The 27986-nt window shown below is 40.4% G+C and overlaps 1 protein-coding gene across 2 annotated transcripts in view; it reads left to right on the forward strand.

The window, feature by feature from the left end:
* Positions 1 to 26539, forward strand: part of LOC117509336 (protein IWS1 homolog) — a 70372-nt gene extending 43833 nt beyond the window's left edge. For both annotated transcript variants that reach the window (XM_034168993.1, XM_034168994.1), the window contains exon 16: positions 25896 to 26539. In XM_034168993.1, coding sequence (XP_034024884.1) covers positions 25896 to 26021 — 126 coding nt within the window. In that variant the 3' untranslated portion in view covers positions 26022 to 26539. The remainder of the gene's footprint in view (positions 1 to 25895) is intronic.
* Positions 26540 to 27986: the final 1447 nt, after the last annotated feature.

The following is a 27986-nucleotide window of genomic DNA, read 5'->3' on the forward strand; positions in this document are numbered from 1 at the left end:
GACCACTGTACTTTGAAAAGGGCTTATATCGGCTGGATATATCGGTCGGGCTCTAGTTTCTTACATTTAAAAAAAAAAACTTGTAATTAAAATAGTTTTAAGTAAAAATACAAAGATTCTTTAGAAATTTGTAAATTAAAACCATAACTTTTCTGTTGTTGTTTCAGATGAGATAATTTCTTGATCAACATTATAAGGAACCTTGGACATTTATTTTTAGACAAATAAAATAGCATGGAAAGTAATGTGTACATTTTTAAGTTGGGTAGATTCATTCATTTATATCTGTATTTCAACCACAAAAAAATACACCATAACATATGTAAATATTTATTATAACTTCTCAAGTCAGGGGGAGGAGGAGTAACAGAAAGACAGGGGTTGGGAAGGAGAGGAACAGTAGTAGCCAGTAAACCAGTATTGATATTGATTTATAGTGTATATTTACAGTTGTATGCAAAGATTTTGGCACCCTGATAATTTTCATGGTTTTCCTTTATAAATCATTGGTTGTCTGGATCAGAAATTTCAGTTAAATATATAGCAGATGGACACCCTGATATTTGAGAAGTGAAATGAAATTTCTAGTATTTACAGAAAGTGTACAATAATTTAAACAAAATTGGGCTGGTGCATAAATTTGGGCACCCTTGTCATTTTATTGATTTGAATACATTTAGCACTAATTATTGGAACACAAATTTGGCTTGGTAAGTTCATTGACCCTTGACCTTCTTACACAGGTGAATCCAATCATGAGAAAGGGTATTTAAGGTGGCCTTTTGCAAATGTTTCCCCTCTTTGCATCTCTTCTAATGAGTGGTAACATGGGAGCCTCTAAACAACTCTCAAATGACCTGAAAACAAAGATTGTTCAACATCATGGTATAGGGGAAGGATACAAAAGCTATCTCAGAGATTTCAGCATCAATCGACTCCAGAGGGTGTTTTGTCAGGTGTAGGTTTGGGTATAGAGAACAGGTTCTTTTCGGGTATCATTAAGAAATTATTTGATCCACCGATATCAATAGTCTTTTTGCTTAACATTTCCCTTATCGGTCCTTCAGAGCAGCCGTTATTTTTGAGGGTGTCTGTCGGGAAAATGATCATTCCTCTATATTGATTACAGACCCTGCAGCTGGTCTGTAATCAACCGTTTCTGCAGCGCGACTCCACTTTGAAGCATGAACCAAGGAAGCAGTGCTTCGATCCGTTGGTTCTTTGACTCGCTGCTCTTCAGAAGCGGCAAGTCCGCTTCTTAACCCCTCTGTCATTAAAATATGTCAATCGTGAGTCACTTCTGTGTGGATTAAAGTCACTAAATGGGACTCTTGTCTTGTAGCAGTCAAGAAACGAAAATCGTCCTCCGTTCCGTTGGCACAGCTCCAGACGCTGTGCCGCTCTCTGCCGAGACAGAGTCCAGTTGGAATTAATAACAAAACAAATTGCTGCTTTAAATAAAATGACACCTCTTTCCAAGTGCTCTAATACAGACAATAAAGTACATTAGACTAAAATGTTTTTTTTTTCCTCCCGAAATGAGGCATCCTGCATTCTTTACAAATTACATGCTGACGTGCAACACAGCCAGCTGTAAGAGCTCAGCTCAGACGTATGGAAAAACATTCATGCCAATAATGTCTGAAAGGAAATGTTTTTGACAATAACAGATTTTGTTTATTTCTATTTAGAGCTGCCACAAATGACTGTTTTGAAGATGACTAGTCAGCGATTATTTTTGTGATTAGTCAACTAGTCGGATCAAATGTAAATTGCAGCTTATCGCATTTTATCTATATTGATACCATTATCATTTCCGCTTATCAATCCGATTCCTTATCGATACCTCCTGTGAATTTTCTGTGTACTAAAAGTAGGCTTTACAGGTTTTCTGTGTCAACATTTTATTGAGTCTTAAAGTAAATAAATATGAAATTGGTCACTGGATCATAAATAAACTCTACATGGTTGATTGTTGATCTCTGGACGTAAATAAACTCTACATGGTGGATCCTTGATCTCTGGACGTAAATAAACTCTACATGGTGGATCCTTGATCTCTGGACGTAAATAAACTCTACATGGTGGAGCCTTGATCTCTGGACGTAAATAAACTCTACATGGTGGAGCCTTGATCTCTGGACATAGCTAGAAAAAAGTCTGTAGTTTTTGCCCAAAGCATTTCCTTTCAGACATTAACAGCATGGATGTCTCTCCACACATCTAAGCTGAGCTCAGCCGGCTGTTGAAGTCTGCAGGTCTGCAGCCGTACAGTCTTGGGCTGCTGCACGTCAGCCAGGATGTGTCATTTTGGGAGGAAAAAAAAATGTTTTGATCGATTGCAGTTTGTTTGTATTACAACATTTGGAAAGAGGTGTCATTTGATTTAAACGGTGATTCGTTTTGAAGTTAACTCAAAGCGAACACTATTTTTCTAACTTGACTCTGCGACGCAGCGTTTGGAGCAATGGAGCAGAGGACAGTTCTCATTTCTTTCTCCTAACAAGACAGGAGTCCCAGTTATTAGGGATGAGTGAGTACACCACTATCTGTATCTGTTCAACCATCTAAATGATCTGTATCCGTATCGGTACTCGTAGTGGGCAGGGCCTAAACTGGAAGTGGGCGTGGTTTAACCCAAAATGGCTGGGGCTTAAATCAGTACATTAAGTCTGAAATTGATATGGATTGATCAGAAGCTGCTATATTTATTGTTTATTTGAAAACTATTTACAGAACAGCCTGAAAATTGAGATTCAAATAAAGTTTTGATCACAACAGTAAGAGAACTATTTACAGAACAGTTTTTTATGAACTCAGAACATGAATATTCTTGTGTATGAATGAATATTTACAGAACAGCCTCAGAATTGAGATTCAGTGTAGTAGGAAATTCTAACTACTAAGTCTGCATGAACAATAGTTGTCATACTCAACACAACTTTTTTTTTTTTAATTTTGTGATCAAACTGTGATTTTTTTTTATTTATTTTTTTTTTCTCCTTCCCTCAACTGTTTTTACTACCTAATGTTCTTGGCGTTTTTTCCACACAGTTAAACAATATTGATTAAGATGTGTGTGTGAGAGAGAGACTGTGTGAGAGGGAGAGAGAGAGAGGTTGTTTGACTGATCAGTTTATTTTTTTAATGATCTGTGTGAACTTGGTGATTCATGCAAACATCCAGTGATGGCAAACAGAGAAATATGTCAGCCTTGTTCACTGTATTCTTCTCAAAAGCACCACGTTCAGTAGGTGCAAAGTTTTCCAACTGACTTTTTATCACCAGCCAAAGTAAGAGCAAGCAAATGAATTAAAAACCCCGACCGGTGTGGAGGCATTGACAGACACGACACGAGCCTTTTTCAGCTCTGTCTTGTCAAATGTACCGCGTACGATATGAAACAAGTTCACCAAGTAACTTTAAATACCATACAACCCAAAAAGAGGCGAACTGAAGAAAACTTGAGTACTGAGAGAGCAACGCGAGGTAGAATCAAGCCAGGCACAGAGACAGAGATCCTGTCTGTATGTGTGTGAGAAGACGCAGAGAGCTGTGTCTGTGTAGGGAGGGGCAGGCGCTGTGTGTGACTGGTCAATCACAGAACACTCAGTTCACCAATGAGAATTTTCCTTCAGCACGAGCACAGATATTGAGCTTTACTCGTATCGTGCTCGTACTAGTCAAAAATGCTTCATCTGTACCAGATACTCGTCTGAAACGAGTATCCGGCTCAACCCTACCAGTTAGTCACTTTAATCTGCACAAAAGTGACTCATGATTGACATATTTTAATGACTTTGAGACGGGATAAGAAGTGGAGTTGCTGCTTATGAGAGGAGCGAAGCAAAGATCCAGTGATACAGCGGATCGAAGCACTGCTTCATTGATTCAAGGTTCAAAGCAAATGACTTGTTGACTACTATACTAGTTGTCGACATTTTCAATAGTTGACGTAGTCGTGACTAGTCCTGGCAGCCGTGTTTCTATTTATGTCCAGAGATCAAGGATCCACAATGTAGAGTTCATTATGTCCAGAGTTTAAGGATCCAGTGGCCAATTTCATATTTATTTACTTTAAGACTCAAAATGTTGCTGACATAAAAAAAAGCCTACTTTTAGAACACAGAAAATTCACAAGAAGTATTGATAAGGGACTCGATAAGGAATCGGATTGATAAGCAGACTCAATAATGGTATTGATATTGATTAAAATCTTATCGATTCCCATCCCTAGTCAGGTGTGAGTTTGCAGAGATGACAGGTGAGCTGGGCCCTCAGAACATTTAACCAGATGATGGTCTCCTCTGCAGCTTCAACCTGTTGGTGGAGGTTTTGGAGACACTTTCCTCACATTTTGAAGTTCAGAGATGTTTTCTTCAGTCTCGACTTCAGGTTTTGGTGTATTTAAGACTGACAAAGAAGACCACAGTGCAAAAGCTTCGGTGGGGGTGGAGCTTAAGCAGCCCCCAAACCTGGTTCCCAGATTGATGGGGATTGATACAGTCCTTTCAGTGCCTGGAGTTCCCTGTCACCTTTGACCCACTGCAAAAACCCCATCACCACCCACTGAGATCTGCCTGCTTCCAGGTCTGTGGACCTCAAAGATGGCAGCCATTGTGATATGGAGTTTTCCAATTTTCTGTGACAGCAGTTAGTCCTATACAGGCCTGTTGGTCCCAAGGTTTATTTTTGTGGCATCAAGTGGATGACTACCCCTGGATGTGACCTCAGTCCAATGCAGGTTACTTCCTCAGCCCAGGCCAGTACGCATTTACAGCTGGGTAGGCTGAGATAATGTGGATTAAGTCAATCAATCAATCAATTTTTTTATATAGCGCCAAATCACAACAAACAGTTGCCCCAAGGCGCTTTATATTGTAAGGCAAGGCCATACAATAATTATGTAAAACCCCAACGGTCAAAACGACCCCCTGTGAGCAAGCACTTGGCTACAGTGGGAAGGAAAAACTCCCTTTTAACAGGAAGAAACCTCCAGCAGAACCAGGCTCAGGGAGGGGCAATCTTCTGCTGGGACTGGTTGGGGCTGAGGGAGAGAACCAGGAAAAAGACATGCTGTGGAGGGGAGCAGAGATCGATCACTAATGATTAAATGCAGAGTGGTGCATACAGAGCAAAAAGAGAAAGAAACAGTGCATCATGGGAACCCCCCAGCAGTCTACGTCTATAGCAGCATAACTAAGGGATGGTTCAGGGTCACCTGATCCAGCCCTAACTATAAGCTTTAGCAAAAAGGAAAGTTTTAAGCCTAATCTTAAAAGTAGAGAGGGTGTCTGTCTCCCTGATCTGAATTGGGAGCTGGTTCCACAGGAGAGGAGCCTGAAAGCTGAAGGCTCTGCCTCCCATTCTACTCTTGCAAACCCTAGGAACTACAAGTAAGCCTGCAGTCTGAGAGCGAAGCGCTCTATTGGGGTGATATGGTACTACGAGGTCCGTAAGATAAGATGGGACCTGATTATTCAAAACCTTATAAGTAAGAAGAAGAATTTTAAATTCTATTCTAGAATTAACAGGAAGCCAATGAAGAGAGGCCAATATGGGTGAGATATGCTCTCTCCTTCTAGTCCCCGTCAGTACTCTAGCTGCAGCATTTTGAATTAACTCAAGGCTTTTTAGGGAACTTTTAGGACAACCTGATAATAATGAATTACAATAGTCCAGCCTAGAGGAAATAAATGCATGAATTAGTTTTTCAGCATCACTCTGAGACAAGACCTTTCTGATTTTAGAGATATTGCGGAAATGCAAAAAAGCAGTCCTACATATTTGTTTAATATGCGCTTTGAATGACATATCCTGATCAAAAATGACTCCAAGATTTCTCACAGTATTACTAGAGGTCAGGGTAATGCCATCCAGAGTAAGGATCTGGTTAGACACCATGTTTCTAAGATTTGTGGGGCCAAGTACAATAACTTCAGTTTTATCTGAGTTTAAAAGCAGGAAATTAGAGGTCATCCATGTCTTTATGTCTGTAAGACAATCCTGCAGTTTAGCTAATTGGTGTGTGTCCTCTGGCTTCATGGATAGATAAAGCTGGGTATCATCTGCGTAACAATGAAAATTTAAGCAATACCGTCTAATAATACTGCCTAAGGGAAGCATGTATAAAGTGAATAAAATTGGTCCTAGCACAGAACCTTGTGGAACTCCATAATTAACTTTAGTCTGTGAAGAAGATTCCCCATTTACATGAACAAATTGTAATCTATTAGACAAATATGATTCAAACCACCGCAGCACAGTGCCTTTAATACCTATGGCATGCTCTAATCTCTGTAATAAAATTTTATGGTCAACAGTATCAAAAGCAGCACTGAGGTCTAACAGAACAAGCACAGAGATGAGTCCACTGTCCGAGGCCATAAGAAGATCATTTGTAACCTTCACTAATGCTGTTTCTGTACTATGATGAATTCTAAAACCTGACTGAAACTCTTCAAATAGACCATTCCTCTGCAGATGATCAGTTAGCTGTTTTACAACTACCCTTTCAAGAATTTTTGAGAGAAAAGGAAGGTTGGAGATTGGCCTATAATTAGCTAAGATAGCTGGGTCAAGTGATGGCTTTTTAAGTAATGGTTTAATTACTGCCACCTTAAAAGCCTGTGGTACATAGCCAACTAACAAAGATAGATTGATCATATTTAAGATCGAAGCATTAAATAATGGTAGGGCTTCCTTGAGCAGCCTGGTAGGAATGGGGTCTAATAAACATGTTGATGGTTTGGATGAAGTAACTAATGAAAATAACTCAGACAGAACAATCGGAGAGAAAGAGTCTAACCAAATACCGGCATCACTGAAAGCAGCCAAAGATAACGATACGTCTTTGGGATGGTTATGAGTAATTTTTTCTCTAATAGTTAAAATTTTGTTAGCAAAGAAAGTCATGAAGTCATTACTAGTTAAAGTTAATGGAATACTCAGCTCAATAGAGCTCTGACTCTTTGTCAGCCTGGCTACAGTGCTGAAAAGAAACCTGGGGTTGTTCTTATTTTCTTCAATTAGTGATGAGTAGAAAGATGTCCTAGCTTTACGGAGGGCTTTTTTATAGAGCAACAGACTCTTTTTCCAGGCTAAGTGAAGATCTTCTAAATTAGTGAGACGCCATTTCCTCTCCAACTTACGGGTTATCTGCTTTAAGCTACGAGTTTGTGAGTTATACCATGAAGTCAGACACTTCTGATTTAAAGCTCTCTTTTTCAGAGGAGCTACAGCATCCAAAGTTGTCTTCAATGAGGATGTAAAACTATTGACGAGATACTCTATCTCCCTCACAGAGTTTAGGTAGCTACTCTGCACTGTGTTGGTATATGGCATTAGAGAACATAAAGAAGGAATCATATCCTTAAACCTAGTTACAGCGCTTTCTGAAAGACTTCTAGTGTAATGAAACTTATTCCCCACTGCTGGGTAGTCCATCAGGGTAAATGTAAATGTTATTAAAAAATGATCAGACAGAAGGGAGTTTTCAGGGAATACTGTTAAGTCTTCTATTTCCATACCATAAGTCAGAACAAGATCTAAGATATGATTAAAGTGGTGGGTGGACTCATTTACTTTTTGAGCAAAGCCAATAGAGTCTAATAATAGATTAAATGCAGTGTTGAGGCTGTCATTCTCAGCATCTGTGTGGATGTTAAAATCGCCCACTATAATTATCTTATCTGAGCTAAGCACTAAGTCAGACAAAAGGTCTGAAAATTCACAGAGAAACTCACAGTAACGACCAGGTGGACGATAGATAATAACAAATAAAACTGGTTTTTGGGACTTCCAATTTGGATGGACAAGACTAAGAGACAAGCTTTCAAATGAATTAAAGCTCTGTCTGGCTTTTTGATTAATTAATAAGCTGGAATGGAAGATTGCTGCTAATCCTCCGCCTCGGCCCGTGCTACGAGCATTCTGACAGTTAGTGTGACTCGGGGGTGTTGACTCATTTAAACTAACATATTCATCCTGCTGTAACCAGGTTTCTGTAAGGCAGAATAAATCAATATGTTGATCAATTATTATATCATTTACTAACAGGGACTTAGAAGAGAGAGACCTAATGTTTAACAGACCACATTTAACTGTTTTAGTCTGTGGTGTAGTTGAAGGTGCTATATTATTTTTTCTTTTTGAATTTTTATGCTTAAATAGATTTTTGCTGGTTATTGGTAGTCTGGGAGCAGGCACCGTCTCTACGGGGATGGGGTAATGAGGGGATGGCAGGGGGAGAGAAGCTGCAGAGAGGTGTGTAAGACTACAACTCTGCTTCCTGGTCCCAACCCTGGATTAAGTGTCTTGTCCAAAGACACAGACTGGTAGCATGGGTGGGATTTGAACCTGGGTCTACATATTGGCAGGTCATCTTCCACTGCTGGCCACTTGGCAGGGGGAGAGAAGCTGCAGAGAGGTGTGTAAGACTACAACTCTGCTTCCTGGTCCCAACCCTGGATTAAGTGTCTTGTCCAAAGACACAGACTGGTAGCATGGGTGGGATTTGAACCTGGGTCTACATATTGGCAGGTCATCTTCCACTGCTGGCCACTTATCAGCAGTGGAAGATGCTAATCCTTGAAAAGAGAAAGCATGGTCCAGGTGTCCACTGGCATGACCCGCTTCAAATTTGGACCTGGACATTGCCTTGCACTGGACCACAGCGGGAGCCATCCTCCAGAGATGAGCCCCTTGGTGTGGTTTTGCTTTTCCAGAGATGAGTACCCAAACAGCTTTCCTCCATTCCTTACATGATGCATGTTGCCCTCTGCTGGAAATCTGAAGGAGAATTATGCGCACAGAAACAAGATCTTTTCCAGTGTTGAGCATTCAAAAGTGTTTGGGTGGACTCTGGGCCCTGTCACATCTTGGCAATTTAGCCAGCGTATGCTGACAGTTCCGTTTCTACCCAGTGGTTCAGGATGGTACTGCACAGTGTCATGTGGGTCAGAACAGTTAAAACTGGTGTTTGCATTTTTACCACCAGCAGAACCTTTTTGTTTGGCAGGTGGAACACTTAAATATTGACGAGCACATCATAGAGCACATGTATGCTGTTGCGCGACGTCTCCATTCCCCATGGATGCACAAGAGTAATTTTATTTTACTCTGGTGGATCATGAGATTTGTTTCCATCGCGTGCAGAATGGTGCTGTGGAGTGATGGCTGTGGTGAGATGGTTGGTTGGTTGGCTGATTGGTTCCCCCATCTGACCGTGACACCAGCATCCTCAGGCTGAGAAACCCACCAGGGGTCTCATACACAAAGTGTGTACACACAAAAATGTGGTGTATGTCCGTCTCCACTCTCACATTTAGATGTAGTGTTCAGAATAATAGTAGTGCTATGTGACTAAAAAGATGAATCCAGTTTTGAGTATATTTCTTATTGTTACATGGGAAACAAGGTACCAGTAGATTCAGTAGATTCTCACAAATCCAACAAGACCAAGCATTCATGATATACACACTCTTAAGGCTATGAAATTGGGCTATTAGTAAAAAAAAAAGTAGAAAAGGGGGTGTTCACAATAATAGTAGTTTGGCATTCAGTCAGTGAGTTTGTCAGTTTTGTGGAACAAACAGGTGTGAATCAGGTGTCCCCTATTTAAGGATGAAGCCAGCACCTGTTGAACATGCTTTTCTCTTTGAAAGCCTGAGGAAAATGGGACGTTCAAGACATTGTTCAGAAGAACAGTGTAGTTTGATTAAAAAGTTGATTGGAGAGGGGAAAACTTATACGCAGGTGCAAAAAATTATAGGCTGTTCATCTACAATGATCTCCAATGCTTTAAAATGGACAAAAAAAACAGAGATGCGTGGAAGAAAACGAAAAACAACCATCAAAATGGATAGAAGAATAACCAGAATGGCAAAGGCTCACCCATTGATCAGCTCCAGGATGATCAAAGACAGTCTGGAGTTACCTGTAAGTGCTGTGACAGTTAGAAGACGCCTGTGTGAAGCTAATTTATTTGCAAGAATCCCCCGCAAAGTCCCTCTGTTAAATAAAAGACGTGCAGAAGAGTTACAATTTGCCAAAGAACACATCAACTGGCCTAAAGAGAAATGGAGGAATATTTTGTGGACTGATGAGAGTAAAATTGTTCTTTTTGGGTCCAAGGGCCACAGACAGTTTGTGAGACGACCCCCAAACTCTGAATTCAAGCCACAGTTCACAGTGAAGACAGTGAAGCATGGTGGTGCAAGCATCATGATATGGGCATGTTTCTCCTACTATGGTGTTGGGCCTATATATCGCATACCAGGTATCATGGATCAGTTTGGATATGTCAAAATACTTGAAGAGGTCATGTTGCCTTATGCTGAAGAGGACATGCCCTAGAAATGGGTGTTTCAACAAGGCAATGACTCCAAGCACACTAGTAAATGAGCAAAATCTTGGTTCCAAACCAACAAAATTAATGCCTCGCAGATGTGAAGAAATCATGAAAAACTGTGGTTATACAACTAAATACTAGTTTAGTGATTCACAGGATTGCTAAAAAAAGCAGTTTGAACATAATAGTTTTGAGTTTGTAGCATCAACAGCAGATGCTACTATTATTATGAACACCATGGAAATATAGACTGGAATGGACGTCACGTGACTAGCGGCGTGCTGTACGGCAGCCATTACTAAGGGTGGACAGAGCGGCTCGAGCCTGTTAAACAGAAGCGAAATGGGGGGGGAAAAGGCAGCCAGTGCTTCACCATCAACTGCACCAACTACAAAACCAAATTCTCGAATACTAAAATGAACTGTACAAGAGCCTTAATGTAATTATGTAAAACAAATGTCTATTTTAAAGTCGTTATGTCGCAATTTAATATCGATATACTGAGACTATAACTCATCGCCATAAGTTCTTTTCATTACGCTGCGTTCACATGCATACAAACAAAAATGTTTATATATACTTGCAGTTGTTGAAAATTCAGTAAGGTGTATCTTATATATTATATTCCAGTTGTAAGGTGGAACTATGCTAGTATATAAAGGTATATCTAAAAAGGAAGAGTAAAATAGGAGAGTAGAAAAGAGTAGAGTAGAGCCACTTAGGTGCCTGGTCTTGAGAACCAGGGATGGTGAATGGCTTTATATCTACTTATAATAAAATGCTAGTAAAAATCATATATATATATATATATAGTTATTAAAATACTAGCAGTAATATTACAGTGGAAAAAGCAGCAAGGTAAATGACCACAATGGCAAGGCATACTTCAGATTTATATTTTAATACATAAGGATTTTTTTATCCAAGCTTTTAATTAGCTTGAATACAACTTACAAGTCTTTATTTATAAAAATCCATTGAGAATTATGATGACCGGAAAAAACCCCCACAGTAAATTCCCCACATTTCCACACTTTACATAAAACATTTTTTTTTTCTACCGAGGCATGTATGGGTTCATTAGAAAGATCAGTTAAAGGCCTTTAAAACAAGCCTACTTTTATTAAAATCTGTTAACAAATAGCGACAATAGAGAAAAGCAGCACAATTTGTCATAATTTCCCCTCATTTCTGCATTTTACATAAGTTTTTTTTTTTCACCCACACATGCATATAGGTTCATTGGAAAGAGCTTTCAAATTGCTTTAAAACAAGCCTACATTTATTAAAATCTGTTAATAGCGAAAAATGCAGTCAGTTTATTATTGATGATCGGCATATCTCCACCCTTAGTAATGGCACCTTCCTGTCCTCAGCGACGCTAATAGATTGAGGCGCGCACGTCCATTCCAGTCTATATTTCCGTGGTGAACACTACATTTTTTTTTTTTTACTAATAGCCCAATTTCATAGCCTTAAGAGTGTGCATATCATGAATGCTTGGTCTTGTTGGATTTGTGAGAATCTACTGAATCTACTGGTACCTTGTTTCCCATGTAACAATAAGAAATATACTTAAAACCTGGATTCATCTTTTTAGTCACATAGCACTACTATTATTCTGAACACTACTGTATCAAAAGTGAAATGCACATTTAAATGTGCGGTGTGTCACGCAAAAATCCTGGCTGGGGTACACACGTTTCTACAGCTCTTGTTCCTCTGGCGACATGTAGACGTGAAGCTGGAAATCGTTAAGTGTGAAAACATGAAGTCATCAGAGTGATGTGCACACTGATGAACATTTAACACACCCATGTGTTTGAAGTTATATGGGTGGATATAAAAGCACACGCAAAATGATGTGTAAAATGGCGCTAACAGTGGCTGCATTAGCATTGTTAGAGGACGTTGCAAATGGTGCAATCCGAGGTGAGCAAGAATTTACTTGCACATGACGATAATTGTCTCACAAACCAATTTCGCTTACCAAGGCCACTGTTACTGGAGTTGCGTGCAGAACTGCGTTTGGCCCACAGCGCAGTACAGTCAGGTGCCACGGGTTGTCTGGGCCCACACAGGTGCTGACCACGCTGGGCTTCCTGGCAACAGGGGCATTCCAGCATGAGCTGGCTGATCAGTCAGGAGTGTGCCAGTCAACCTTGAGCTGAGCCATTCCAGCTGTGTGGAACACAATCACCCGAAAGTCATCCAGGTACATCACATTCCAACATTACAGCACATTTTGCAGAGAGAGCCAGTTTCCCAAATATAAATAATTTATTTGTGTAATTGTTCTGAACAAAAACCAGCACGGGCACATTTGGGCATGTGCGCATTCAAATACGTTTTTATTATTAATGTCTTTTCTTATTTTTGCTTGCTGGTGAGCTGCAGAGCTTCTTAAAACAGGCTTCCTGTGTTCAGTATTTGTCAATAAACACATGTTAAGTTGTGATGTCACAGTGTCAGCGGAGGCGCACCTCACCTATTTAACAATAGTGTGTGTGCACCCGTGTATGTGGGATGTATGAGTCACACGCTGGCATATGTCAAAAATATTGTGCATGCCCACAATTTTTTGAGGTACTTGCTGTATTACGATGTATATTCGCGAGCTTCCGCGTGCTCTTCACTCATAAAAACCTTCCCCATAACTTACGGCAGACGTACAGTGGGGCCAAAAAGTATTTAGTCAGTCCCTGATTGTGCAAGTTCTCCTACAGTAGTGTTCAGAATAATGGTAGTGCTGTGTGACTAAAAAGAATATATAAAAGATATGTTATATTTTAACTTTGTACAAATGACAGAATTGACATTAATGGAGTTATTCTATTGGTATTAATTTTATTTATAAATCAAAACCATAAGTCAGCACTGCCTTATTTTCCATGACCTCCGCCTCACAGCGACACTGTTATAGAATAGAGACTTGAGCTTCACTGCTCCTCTCAGCTGCTTCACTGCTGGAAGCTATGTAGTAAACAGGAGCTTCCAGCAGGGGGCAGGACGCACAAAGACAGAAGTGCTGACTTGTTGTTTGGGTCTGTGCTCGTCTTTGACGCTACCAGAAGTGTTTTTTGGGTGGTTTATCAGTTTAGCTTCATAAAAGATAACTTTTCAGTTAGCTCATTATCTGTTATCGAAGCTAACTTTTTGGCTAGCTGTGCCCACCACTGCCTGTTACCTGTATTAATGGCACCTGTTGGAACTTATCTGTATAAAAGACACCTGTCCACAGCCTCAAACAGTCAGACTCCAAACTCAACCATGGCCAAGACCAAAGAGCTGTTGAAGGACACCAGGAAGAAACCTGTAGATGTGCACCGGGCTGGGAAGAGTGAATCTACAATAGTCAAGCAGGTTGGTGTGAATAAATCAACTGTGGGAGCAATTGTAAGAAAATGGAAGACATAGAAGACCATTGATAATCTCCCTCGATCTGGGGCTCCACACGTCATCCCATGGGGTCAAAATGATCATGAGAACAGTGAACAAAAATCCCAGAACTACACGGAGGGACCTGATGAATGACCTGCAGAGAGGTGGGACCAAAGTAACAAAGGCTACACACTACGCAGAGAGGGACTCAAATCCTGCAGTGCCAGGCGTGTCCCCCTGCTTAAGCCAGTACGTATCCAGGCCCATTTGAAGTTTGCCAGAGAACATATGGATGATCCAGAAGAGGATTGGGAGAATATCATGTGGTCAGATGAAACCAAAATAGAACGTTTTGGTAAAATCTCTACTCGTCATGTTTGGAGGAAGAAGAATGCTGAGTTGCATTCCAAGAACATCATATCTACTGTGAAACATGGGAGTGGAAACATCATGCTTTGGGGCTGTTTTTCTGCAAAGGGGACAGGACGACTGATCCGTGTTAAGGGAAGAATGAACGTGGACATGTATCATGAGATTTTAAGCCAAAGCCTCCTTCCATCAGTGAGAGCATTGAAGATGCAACGTGGCTGGGTCTTCCAGCATGACAATGATCCCAAACACACCGCTCGGGCAATGAAGGAGTGGCTCCGTAAAAAGCATTTCAAGGTCCTGGAGTGGCCTAGCCAGTCTCCAGACCTCAACCCCATAGAAAATTTGTTGAGGGAGTTGAAAGTCCATGTTGCCCAGTGACAGCCCCAAAACATCACTGCTCTAGAGGAAATCTGCATGGAGGAATGGACCAAAATACCAGCTTCAGTGTGTGTGCGCAAACCTGGTGAAGACTTACAGGAAACGATTGACCTCTGTTATTGCCAACAAAGATTATGTTACAGTATTGAACTGAACTTTTGTTATTGACCAAATACTTATTTTCCACCATAATTTACAAATAAATTCTTTAAAAATCCTACAGTGTGATTTCCTGGATTGTTGTTGTTTTTTTTTTTTGTTGTTTTTTTTTTTTTTTTCTTCAATTTATTTTCATTTAAATAGCGCCAAATCACAACAGAGTTGGCTCAAAGCGCTTCACACAGATAAGGTCTAACCTTACCAACCCCCAGAGCAACAGTGGTAAGGAAAAACTCCCTCTGAGGAAGAAACCTCAAGCAGACCAGACTGAAAGGGGTGACCCTCTGCTTGGGCCATGATACAGTCACAAATTACAGAACAATTCACCGACTAATATACAAGAAATACTATTGGCGCACAGGACAGAGGATCGCCAACACGAATACAATTATACAGTTGAAGTGTACCTACAGTGGGGGAAATAAGTATTTGACCCCCTGTCAGTTTTGCAGGTTTTCCCACCTACAAAGAATGGAGAGGTCTGTAATTTTTATTGTAGGTACACTTCAACTGTGAGAGACAAAATCTAAAAAAAAAAAAATCCAGAAAATCACATTGTCTGTCTGATTTTTAAATAATTAATTTGCATTTTATTGCATGAAATAAGTATTTGATCAACTCCAGCCAGCAAGAATTCTGGCTCACACAGACCTGTTAATTTTTCTTTAAGAAGCCCTCTTATGCCGCGTTCACACCGGGCGCGACGTGAGCAACAGGTTGCAATGTAATCCCTATGTAAGGATGCGTTTTGGCGCTAAGTCACGCAGCACGATGTGATGGATGCGAATGAAGCGATGCTAGTGAAGCTACTTTGAGCGATTGGCGCATTTGTGGTGCGATATTGCGTCGCATCACGTCGCGTTGCCCTCCTCCCCAAGTTGAAAAATCTGAACTTTTTCTTCTCGTTGCTCTGCGATGACCAATCAGGGACTGAATATGTAGTGACGTGGAGATGTCTGGAGTTTGACTGAAGATGTGAACATGTCCTGTCTCTGGTAGCAGCCTGTGAGCAGGACTTGCGTCTCTTTTTTCCTTTATTTCATAATTACGACAGTTTTTGGAGCGAGCAGCAGCCCTGCAGCAGCAGGAGTGGAGTTTCTTTTCTTTTTGACGTGCGTGCGTGAGCGACTCGTCCGTGGAGAGTATTTTACTTATTAACTACACAGATGTATAATATAATAAAACAAATGGTGAGTGGTTTCTCAACACAATTATGACACAGTTTTTGGAGTGAGCAGCAGCCCCACAGCAGCTGGGTCCTGCAGAGGCGGAGGGACCACTGAAAGCGGCCGTCATCCAGACTCAGCTCCTGCAGCAATTAATGATACTCTCTGTATTGGGAGCTTTTCACAACAACTCGCTCCGTGTGATCAAGGTCCGTCATGTTAACTTGACTGACAACCGGAGCCGGAAAGCGGAATGGAAGCTCCGCCTATTTGATGACGCACCGGGGCGAATTTTCGCAGCAAAAGCAGAGCGACACACCGGGCGAAGGAGGCGCGTCCATCGCCACACGACCCCTGTGAATTTGTAGCGTCTGATCGCGTCCGGTGTGAACGCGGCATTATGATTATTTATTAGAAAATGGAAGAAACACAAGATGACTCAATCTCCCTCAGTCTGGGATTCCATGCAAGATCTCACTTTGTGGGTTAAGGATGATTCTGAGAAAGCTCAGAACTACACAGGAGGACCTGGTCAATGATCTGAAGAGAGCTGGGACCACAGTCACAAAGATTACATTAGTAACACATGATGCTGTCATGGTTTAAAATCCTGCAGGGCAGCAAGGTCCCCCTGCTCAAGCCAGCACATGTCCAGGCCCGTTTGAAGTTCACCAGTGACCATCTGGATGATCCAGAGGAGGCATGGGAGAAGGTCATGTGGTCAGATGAGACCAGAATAGAGCTTTTTGGAATCAATTCCACTTACCATGTTTAGAGGATGAGAACAACCCCAAGAAAACCATCCCAACCGTGAAGCATGGGGGTGGAAACATCATACTCTGGGGGTGCTCTTCTGCAAAGGGGACAGGACGACTGCACCGTATTGAAGGGAGGATGGATGGGGTCATGTATTGTGAGATTTTAGCAAACAACCTCCTTCCCTCAGTAAGAGCATTGAAGATGGGTCATGGCTGGTTCTTCCAGTATGACAATGACCCCAAACACACAGCCAGGGCAACTAAGGAGGGGCTCCATAAGAAGCATTTCAAGGTCCTGGAGTGGCCTGGCCAGTCTGCAGACCTGAACTCAATAGAAAATCTTTGGAGGGAGCTGAAACTCCAAACCTGAACGATTTGGAGAAGATCTGTATGGAGGAGTGGACCAAAATCCCTGCTGCAGTGTGTGAAAACCTGGTGAAAAACTACAGGAAATGTTTGACCTCTGGAACTGCAAACAAAGTCTACTGTACCAAATATTAAGGTCTGTTTTTCTATTGGATCAAATACTTATTTCATGCAATAAAATGCAAATTAAATATTTAAAATTCATACAATGTGATTTTCTGGATTTTTTTTTTTTTTTTTTTTTTTTTTTTTTTTTAAGATTCTGTCTCTCAGTTGAAGTGTAGCTACGATAAAAATTACTGACCTCTACATTCTTTGTAGGTGGGAAAACCTGCAAAACTGACAGGGGTCAAATACTTATTTTCCCCACTGTATGATGAAAATTACAGACCTCTCATCTTTCTAAGTAGGAGAACTTGCACAATCAGGGGCTGACTAAATACTTTTTGGCCCCACTGTATGGCAGCGTTTTTAATACGCTTGGCATACGCTGGCTAAATGGTCATGGTGTGACGGGGTGTTAGCTGAATGTAGCAGAGACGGTGCTGGATTTGTGGTCCTGTTCGTTACAAACACACTTCACACCGTTGGTGGCTTTCCTCCTCTAAGCACAGTGTTTGTTTTTACAAACTGAAATGTTGCCGGCTGTCGATGAGATGAGATTTTTCTTTGTTTTTCCCACATGTGTACATTTGTAACGTGGCACACAGGTTCCACATGAAACGATGTCAGCTTTGTTTATGGAGCTCATATTGTTAAAAAGGAAACCCGTCCGCTTTTGGAATGTTGGCATTTCCCAAATGAACCTGACATTTAATCAAAGTGGTAGTTTAGCATGAGCATGTCGGCAGATTTGAGCGTGCTGTGATACATGAGGTCATGAGCTGAGCTCTGATTGGTCCTCTGTAGAGCACCTATAAGAAGGGCCTCACACTGCTGGAGAAGCACAAGCGACGCTTTGCTGAGCAGAAGAAACTGCGCCGCCTACAGGGAGCTGTGAAGATCAGCATTGAGGGAAACAGAATGCCTCTGTAGCACCAGCTGGCTGGTTGACCTGTAGGGGGCAGTAAGTCATTGGTGCATGGTGCTGGTCCAGGTGTGTGTGGTGTTGGCAAAAACAAAAAAAAACAAAACTGTTATCAAGTTTATTTATTTAAAAAAAAACACAGCGGGTATCACCTTTGACCTCTGTCAACAATCATCATGAAACCTTTTTCTAACAGGTCATGTGTGATTTCAGGTCAGCTGACTTTGACTTTCACTCAGCTGATATCTAAACTCATATTACTACTGTTAAAAACTTCATTCTTCTGTGTGCAGGAAAACATGAAGCCTTTTTACTTCAACCTTCAATAAATTGAAATAAAACTCACATGGAGATAAAAAAAAAAAAATCATCACCTGGACCACACCCGAACCTACTCTGGTCCTCACCTGAAGAAGAAATCTACCAGTCAGTTTAAATATGTCAGTCTGATGTCATAATGTCAGAAATTTCAAAGACTGATGAATAGTCTAGTACAGTGGTGTCCAAACTATTCCAGAATGGGCTGAGAGGGTGCAGGTTTTCTTTGCAGCCACTGACTCCAGCAGGTGATTTCACTAATGAACTCGTCCCACCAAGTGATGTTCATCAGTGAAATCACCTGCTGGAGTCGTGTTGTATAGTAACAAAGTAAAAATACTTCACTACTGTACTTAAGTACATTTTGGGAGACTTTGTACTTTACTTGAGTTTTTTAAATTCAGCTTACTTTCACTTTTACTTCACTACATTTCCGACCTTAATTGCATTCTTCTACTCCGATACATTTTCTATGCGCCATGCCATTACTCGTTACAAAAAAAACACACACACGAAAGAAAGTCGTGTTTTCAGCCAGAGACACCAGTGATTACTAGTGTCTGCAACAAAGTCGGGCCGATTTGTCATGAGGCATGTCCGGTAGGCTTTTTTGCAGTTTCGCACTTGTCATTTCTCTGCATTGATTACAGACCTGCAGCGGGTCTGGAATCAACTTTTCTGCAGCGTGGCTTTGCTTCGAACCTTGAACCAATCGAAGCAGTGATTCGCAAATCGAAGCATTGCTTCAATCTACGATTCGTGGATTCATTGTCGCTTTATCCTAATTTTTCCCTGCTAAAACCCCGAAGAGCATATGTCAGTGAGTAATATTTAATGTTTTTATGTTAAACCGATGTTATGGTCTTCTGAAACAGTTGATGTATTTTATAACTTAAAAACGGGACAAAGGCTAACATGTTAGCATGTCTATGGCGTTTTCAATGTTAAAGTTAGCATTAAGCTGTTCGCATCATTACGTTTGTGTTGATTTTTCTGTATAATTAATGGCTCAACGTTCGTTGTCGTAAGTCAAATTGTAATTTTTTTAAATATATTTTTATTCATATATTAATAATAGCAACAACAATAGTCTACATAATAGACAATAATAGTCAATAATAATAGACTAATAATGTTACAATACAATTTTAGAGAAAGAGACAAAAAGAACCTCATGAAACAAAACACAGCAGAAAAGATAAAACCATGTAACAATGAAAATAAATAAATACATATAGAAATAAGTGTTTCCTGTGAACACCTAGTGAGTAGCCTACTCTTGCTTAGGTTTTGAAACCTTGTTTCTCAAGTGTTTTTGTGTGATGTGCACAATTTTCAGTATTTTGACTAATACTACCAGTCATTTACAAACCTAGATAAACTTTGTAATATAAAAAAATCAATCCGTTTTGATTATTAACATTTAGTTGTAGTTTTACTTTCAATACTTCAGTACATTTAGTTGTACATTACTTGTCATACTTAAGTACAATAAATACTAGATACTTTAAGACTTTTACTTGAGTAGCATTTCAATCAGTGACTTGAACTTCTACCAAAGTCATTTTTTAATGGGTATCTGTACTTTTACTTAAGTGTGGTTTTCCGGTACTTTATACAACACTGCTGGAGTCATTGGCTGCAAAGAAAACCTGCACCCTCTTGGCCCTTTCTGGAATAGTTTGGACACCACTGGTCTAGAACCTATCTTAGACATTGCATGCACCTCATTTAGGAGAGCACAACTCAACTGTTCTAGACTAATATAACCCCAATGAACAACTTAGGGTATGTGCCAAGATCTGTATCTGGGAAAAAACAGCCTGAAATTGACCATACCCTTTTTTTAAAAACATTACCACACCCTTTTAAAAAACATGACCACGCTCTTTTAAAAATGTCCACACCCTTTTTCATCCCAAGTGTTACTTCATATACAGCTGTACTTTCTAAACTGCAGCAGCTACAGATTTTCTAAGGTACTCTATGTTCAGAATGACCAGGACATGTTTGGGAGGGTCATAGAAGAGTGTAAAATTTATCATTTGATATTTTATGAGAAAGCAGCTTGAAAACACGAGGTCAAACAAGCTACATACAGTCCAGTGTCGCAGACCGAATGGTCCGCCCATAAAAATTGTTCCGCCATGCCTTCACTGTGCATGCATCATTTCAGAGCTCAGCAGCTCGTCTGAGTCTGACTCTGAGAGTCTGACACTCTTCACCCAAAGCGACCAAATGGATTAATGTGATTATTGACCATCAGATGACAAAGTAAAATCTCTTAAATTAATTCTAAAGTCAGTTTTAAGCAGACATGAGGCGATACTCCGTGATGCTTTGAAATGACTGACGCACAGTGAACGCATCAGCTAGCAGCTCGTGTCGCTGCGGCACTTTGATCACTTCCACCGCCTTTTATGATGAAATAATGCTGAATTTATGTGGAAATGATTGTTGTAGAAAAGCTTCAGATATCTGGCTGAGACAGATAACTGGAGGCAGTTTGAAGCAGAAATGAGGTGATGATCAGTGAATTGCGGCTGATACGCATGCGCAGTGAAGGCAGGAGGGACCGATTTTTAGGGGAGACCGTTCTATTGGAGACACCGGAATTGCCACGTTTAGTAAGTTAAACTTTCTGTGCTATTGCTGTTGGGAAATTTCTCTGATAATCTTTAAAACTTTTAAAATCTCTAGATACTGCTGTCTGCTAAAGAAACAAGTTTTGTTTTGTATTTTTCTCTTTAAATCAATATTTCCTTCATAACAGTACGACTGAAAATAAAATTTCAATATGTTTGGAAAATGTTCATTTTCTTTCAGTGTCCAGAATTGACTCACTTATTTTAGCCATTTTCACTTAAAATATCAAATGATACATTTTACATTCTTCTATGACCCTCCCAAACATGTCCTGGTCATTCTGAACATATCGAGTACCTTAGAAAATCTGTAGCTGCTGCAGTTTAGAAAGTACAGCGGTATATGAAGTAACACTTGGCATGAAAAAGGGTGTGGACATTTTATTTTAAAAAACGGACGTGGTCTTTTTTTTTTTTTTTTGTTTAAAGGGCACGGTCATTTTATTTAAAAAAAAAAAAAAAAAAAAGGGCATGGTCATTTTATTTAAAAAAAAAAAAAAAAGGGCATGGTCATTTTATTAAAAAAAAAAAGGGCATGGTCATTTAAAAAAAAAAAAAAAGGGCATGGTCATTTAAAAAAAAAAAAGGGAAAGGTAATTTAAAAAAAAAAAAAAAAAAGGGCATGGTCATTTAAAAAAAAAAAAAAAAAAAGGGCATGGTCATTTAAAAAAAAAAAAAAAAAGGGCATGGTCATTTAAAAAAAAAAAAAAAAGGGCATGGTCATTTAAAAAAAAAAAAAAAAAAAGGGCATGGTCATTTAAAAAAAAAAAAAAAAAAAAAGGGCATGGTCATTTAAAAAAAAAAAAAGGGCATGGTCATTTAAAAAAAAAAAAAAGGGCATGGTCATTTAAAAAAAAAAAAAAAAAGGACATGGTCATTTAAAAAAAAAAAAAAAAAAAAGGAAATTAAAAAAAAAAAAAAAAAAAAAAAGGACATGGTCATTTAAAAAAAAAAAAAAAAAGACATGGTCATTTAAAAAAAAAAAGAAAAAAAAAAAAAGGACATGGTCATTTAAAAAAAAAAAAGAAAAAAAAAAAGGACATGGTCATTTAAAAAAAAGAAAAAAAAAAAAAAAAGGAAATGGTCATTTAAAAAAAAAAAAAAAAAAAAAAAAAAAAGGACATGGTCATTTAAAAAAAAAAAAAAAAAAAAAAAAAAAGGACATGGTCATTTAAAAAAAAAAAAAAAAAAGGGCATGGTCATTTAAAAAAAGAAAAAAAAAAAGGGCATGGTCATTTAAAAAAAGAAAAAAAAAAAGGGCATGGTCTTTTTTTTTTTTTTTTTTTTAAAGGGGCGTGATCATTTTATTAAAAAAAAATAAATAAATAAAAAAAGGGTGTGGTCATTCTCGTGCTGTTGGTCCCAGATAGAGATTTCGGCACATACCCCAAGTTGTTCATTGGGGTGATGTTAGTCTAGAACAGGGAGTTATCCTCTCCTATGTATCAGTTAGGTCATAGACTAGGAAGAATTAGTTTTCTGCACACAGACGCTCAACATGAATCTGAAGCGGTTTGTTATCTTGGTGTACTTCCTGGTGGTGGGACTGAACCCACGCTAATGGCGGAGCGCCCCCACTTGCTGGAACTGCTCCTCTGGCAGCCATATTGGAGTCTGTCAGCTGACTGAAGAGATGAACACAGATTTTGTAACTGCTAACAGTGTAGCATGTGTGCTAAAACGTGCAGTTTGTTGGCTAATTATAGCTTTTGATATTCCGGTCACAAATGCGACTGTAGAGTGGCCGCCTCTGAGCCAACATTTTAAAGTTGTTGACTTACTGATTACTGTCATTTTTGCATGCATATGAAGCAGCGAGATGCTAACGTCCCACAGATGTTTGTCCACAAAGTGTAAATATGAATTTTTGTTTGTTCAAACGCTCCTGCGTCATGTCTTTACCTGCTAACCTTAGCATTAACGCTGATTAGCATGTCAGCTAATGGCCCGTTTTTGTTCTCTTGCTAGCAGGCATATTATTTGGTTGTGGATTGGATAAATTTTGCATGTTGAGGTATCGCCTTTGACGTTAAACAATTAAAAAATCACCCCCAGTATTCTCTTATTTTAAAATAGCTGAAACAGTCTTATTATTTATCAGCAGTAAATCTACACAAACTTGGAATGTGCCGTCTGTGGACCGACTCCTGTTAGCCCCAACACATATGCAAAGACACTTGAGTGTCTTTGGCCGGGACCCCCTTCAGGTGGTGACGGGTGCCGGCGTGGAAGCCAGGGTCAGGTGGTTGTGAACGTTTGAACTTTGAGTCTCTGAACTTCCTGTGACCTCTGAACCACCTGATTCTCACTTGCATGGCTTTTGGGACTTGCTGATGAAGCGGTTAACTGACGATGACTCATATGTATTTGGACACTGTCAAGCCTCTTTCACACCGGGTCAACGCAGAGTTGCATAATGCAGCGTTCCAACTACGCTGAGCTTATGGAGCGCTACGTGGCAGTACGCTGAGGGACACAAAAATTAAACGTTTAAATTGTTCACAGACTTGTGGTGTATAGCACCGGATAGATTGCTCTACATGAGTCTACACAACACTGTGCCACTGTACACAACCCTACACCAGTCTGGCAAAAACCTTTTAGTTTTTTTTTTTTTTTTTTTTCCCCATCAGTACATACCTGCATTGCTAGATTTCATTCATCCCACTAGAATTTGCTGGTGAAAGTCCAGCGGGATGAATGAAAGTCCAGTGAAGCTTCAAAAACCACAGAAGATGATGTGGGCCATGCTTCCATGTCCACTATAACACCTCACATTCACTGTCGCCAGCAACAGAACATGTCCACTAGAGGATGACATTTTTCGGGAATTCCCGTGGGTCACGTGATTCCTGCGGGATTCCCACGGGATGGGAGTCAAAATTTTATCAATCCCGTGATTGGGATGGGAATAAAAATGAACGGGAGCGGTCTGGAGCGGGAATGCCAAAAATAGATGATGATTTTCATCTATTTAAAACAACCAAAACGCGTTCATACCGGGCGCGATCAGACGCTACAAATTTGTGGGGGTTGTGTGGCGACGGACGCGCCTCCTTCGCCCGGTGTGTCGCTCTGCTTTTGCTGCGAAAATTCGCCCCGGTGCGTCATCAAATAGGAGGAGCTTCAACTCCGCTCGCCGGCTCCGGTCAGTCAAGTTAACATGATGGACCTTGATCACACGGAGCGAGTTGTTGTGAAAAGCTCCCAATACAGAGAGTATCATTATTTGCTGCAGGAGCTGAGTCTGGATGACGGCTGCTTTCAGTGGTCCTTCCGCCTCTGCAGGACCCAGTTTGAGGACCAACTGTCCCGTTCACGTGCGCACATGAAAACAATTTAAAAAAAAAAAAAAAAAAAAGAAAAAAGAAACTCCACTGCTTGCCGCAGGGCTGCTCCTCGCTCTTTCCCAAAAAAACTGTCATAATTGTGTTTAGAAACCAGTCACCATTTGCTTTATTATACATCTGTGTAGTTAATAAGTAAAATATTCTCCACGGACAATTCGCTCACACGCGCACGTAAAATAAAAGAGAAAGAAACTCCACTGCTTGCCGCAGGGCTGCTCCTCGCTCTTTCCCAAAAAAACTGTCATAATTGTGTTTAGAAACCAGTCACCATTTGCTTTATTATACATCTGTGTAGTTAATAAGTAAAATATTCTCCACGGACAATTCGCTCACACGCGCACGTAAAATAAAAAGAGAAAGAAACTCCACTGCTTGCCGCAGGGCTGCTCCTCGCTCTTTCCCAAAAAAACTGTCATAATTGTGTTTAGAAACCAGTCACCATTTGCTTTATTATACATCTGTGTAGTTAATAAGTAAAATATTCTCCACGGACAATTCGCTCACACGCGCACGTAAAATAAAAAGAGAAAGAAACTCCGCTGCTTGCTGTGGTGCTGCTGCTTGCTCCAAAAACTCTGTCATAATTGTGAAATAAAGGACAAAAGAGACATAAGTCCTGCTCACAGGCTGCTACCAGAGACAGGACATGTTCACATCTTCAGTCAAACTCCAGACATCTCCAACTCACTACATATTCAGTCCCTGATTGATCATCATGGCGCGAGACATACGGGAGTGGGATGGGATGGGATTTATTGTTTTACTCCAGTCCAGGATTGGGACAGGATGGGATTTTTTTTTTTTTTCTGGGAGCAGGATGGGACGGGAGTGAAAATCCACTTCCGTGTCATGTTCTAATGTCCATGTCCACTATAACTATTCACGGACAGGTCGCGCGCATGATTGCCCACTGCAGCTCTGCCTACTCCTCAAGTTCTCAAGATTGTTACACATTAAATAAAGTCCATTAACTCCTGGAAATAATGTATTCTGTTTTTTTTTTTCCCCCCCAATGTATCAAATCTGTCCAGGCAGTCTGTAAAAACAGTGTCATGGAGCCAAGCTTCTCCCTTCTGCACACAACTTACACAGCCATTCCTGCGTACGAGATACGCAGCACAATGCAACTCTACACAGACCTGGTGTGAAAGAGGCTGAAGCTGAGAATAATTGTCAGTAACCTCTAGCATCAAAGGACCAAAAGTAATTGGACAACTGTTGAAACATTTCCTGTCCAGCTGTTACTCCTTGATTTGATTGGAAAGTTGGAAAATGAAACATAGACATGTCTTCTCTTTTGAAGGTTTCATGTATTCTTTCTTCCTGTCTTCGGTTTGTTTTAACATGATGTCAATCAAATAATCTTTTAAGTAACAGGAAAGAGCTCAGCAGGCGTTTGTCCAGTTACTTTTGGTCCACTCTAGTGAATGGATGACACATTTGGTTAAAAGTCAGTGTCCAAATATGTATGACCTCATGGTGTGTCCCAGCAAGTAATGGCACTAATGTCTCCACCCCTTTACAAGCACTTAGTCAGTGACATCACCTGGTACGCCACCTGGTGGCCTTTTGGAACAACTTGTAATTTTTTTTCCTTCCAACATGTTTTTTTATTTCTCTCTAGGGTCCATCGAAGAAGGGATTATCTCGTGTGGACAAACAGATGCGTCGGTTTGCTGACATTCGCCGCCTGACAAAGACGGGACACGCGGTTAAAGTCAGCGTGGAGGGAAACAGGATGCCGCTCTGATTTTTAGCTTTGTGACTTTTTTTTCCAATGTATTTTTTCTTCTTCAGGTTTTGTATTTTTATTTGCAGTTATTGTAACAGACTCTATATTTGTTCAGACTCCACAGGAAGTTTCACCTGGACAACAGGAAACATGATGGGACTTTAAGAATGGTCCAAAACCTGTGAATGACTGTGAGGTCTTCAGCCCGTAAAACCCCAAACCTGGGTGTCCAGGTACTTGTGGACCTGAGTGGGTGGAGTTTGATGTTAACTGTTTCGAGTTTTGTGACGATTTCACAGTAAAACTTCACAAAGTTTAATTTGTGATTCTTAGGGGGGGGAAAAAAAAATCATATCTTTGAAGGTTTTTAGGACGCGACGCAAAGCTCCCCGCTGTGATCATCAGACTGTCAAAATGTTCTCGGGACAAATTCACACAGCTGGTGTGTGTGTATGTGTGGGTGTGTGTGTGTGGGTGTCCCATCTCTGCGCTATTCCGTCACATGATGCTTTTCATAATAAAGACATTAAAATGTGTCGCCTGCGGTTTGATTCTGAATGTGGTTAAAGATGGACGACGACAGTTTGTCATTCAGCAGAAAACAGCAGCTGAATTTCCTGTTGAGACGTCTGCAGTCAGAATTTTGTGGTTGTGAGGTCAGTCTCCGTGGTCCGGTGTCGCTGACCGAACGGTCCCCTCTGCCTTCACTGCACATACGTCATTAGCCGCAGTTCACTGATTATCACCTCGTTTCTGCTTCAGACTGCCTCCAGTCATCATCTGTCTCAGCCACAGATATCTGAAGCTTTTGTACAACAATCATTTCCACATAAATTCAGCATTATTTCATCAGAAAAGACGGAGGAAGCAGCCAGACATCTGACATGTTGCTGCACCTGCGTCATTTTGGTGCATCAGTAAGACTGACTTTAGAATGATTTAAGAGGTTTCACTTTGTCATCTGATGGATAATAATTACATTATTCCCTTTGATCACTTTGGGTGTATAGAGTCAGACTCAGAAGAGCTGCTGTGGTCCCAAATGAAACATGCAGTGAAGTAGTGATGCTCAAATGAAGCAATAAAGCAGTATTGAACCACTTTGCCAACTGTATTGAACATGGGTTCATTCATTCAAAGTTTCATTTCAGTGTTTCTGTGTAGGCTCTCAGTTGTCCAGGTGGTTTCCACAGTAGAGAAGCTTGAATCTTCGACTGGACTGGGTTGCTTGACGTGACAATGTTTCGCTTCAAATCACAGAAACTTCCTCAGCTAAAATTCTTGCTCTGGTAGTCTGACTTCTGTCTTGATTCTTGTCGAGAAGAACAAACAGAAGCCACAAAAGCTGGAGTTTTAAACCTAACCAGACCCCTCCTCCAGTGACATTTTGTGGTGAAATACTAGACAACTCTCAAAATATGTTCAGCTGATTCAGTAGACATGTTGACTAGTATCTGGGATTGAGAGAAGGTGTGCTTTAGGAAACAAACTCTGTGCAGGGAAGGTGGGCTGCACTTGCGTAACTCAAGACAGTCATGAAATTTGACGATGGGAATTCAGAGGTTTTTCCAGTGTTTGTGGACTCTTTTTTTTTTGCTGACAACTTCTCCAGCTTTTGAAAAAACACAAGAGCTCACAGGAATTATACATCGGATGCCACGACTGAAGTTCAGAGACACATGACTGATCCTCCCTGGCAAAGATCAGAGGATCCTCTGGTGTACTGGAATGACCACAGAAATGTTGACCCACATTTATTTGGCAGGCCGACAGGTGCTGGCTGCCAGAAAATGTTTCCCCAATGCAACTCTACTAAATAGACAAAACTTCCTCAAATTTACTGTAGTAATTGTGGATGAGCTAAAGTATAAATGAAGATAAAACACCTGATGGTAGGGTGCAATTCCAGCTACAACCCCTGGCAAAAATGATGGAATCACCGGCCTCGGAGGATGTTCATTCAGTTGTTTAATTTTGTAGAAA

Source organism: Thalassophryne amazonica, chromosome 4, assembly GCF_902500255.1.
Source record: "Thalassophryne amazonica chromosome 4, fThaAma1.1, whole genome shotgun sequence".
Classification (NCBI taxonomy): Eukaryota; Metazoa; Chordata; class Actinopteri; order Batrachoidiformes; family Batrachoididae; genus Thalassophryne; species Thalassophryne amazonica.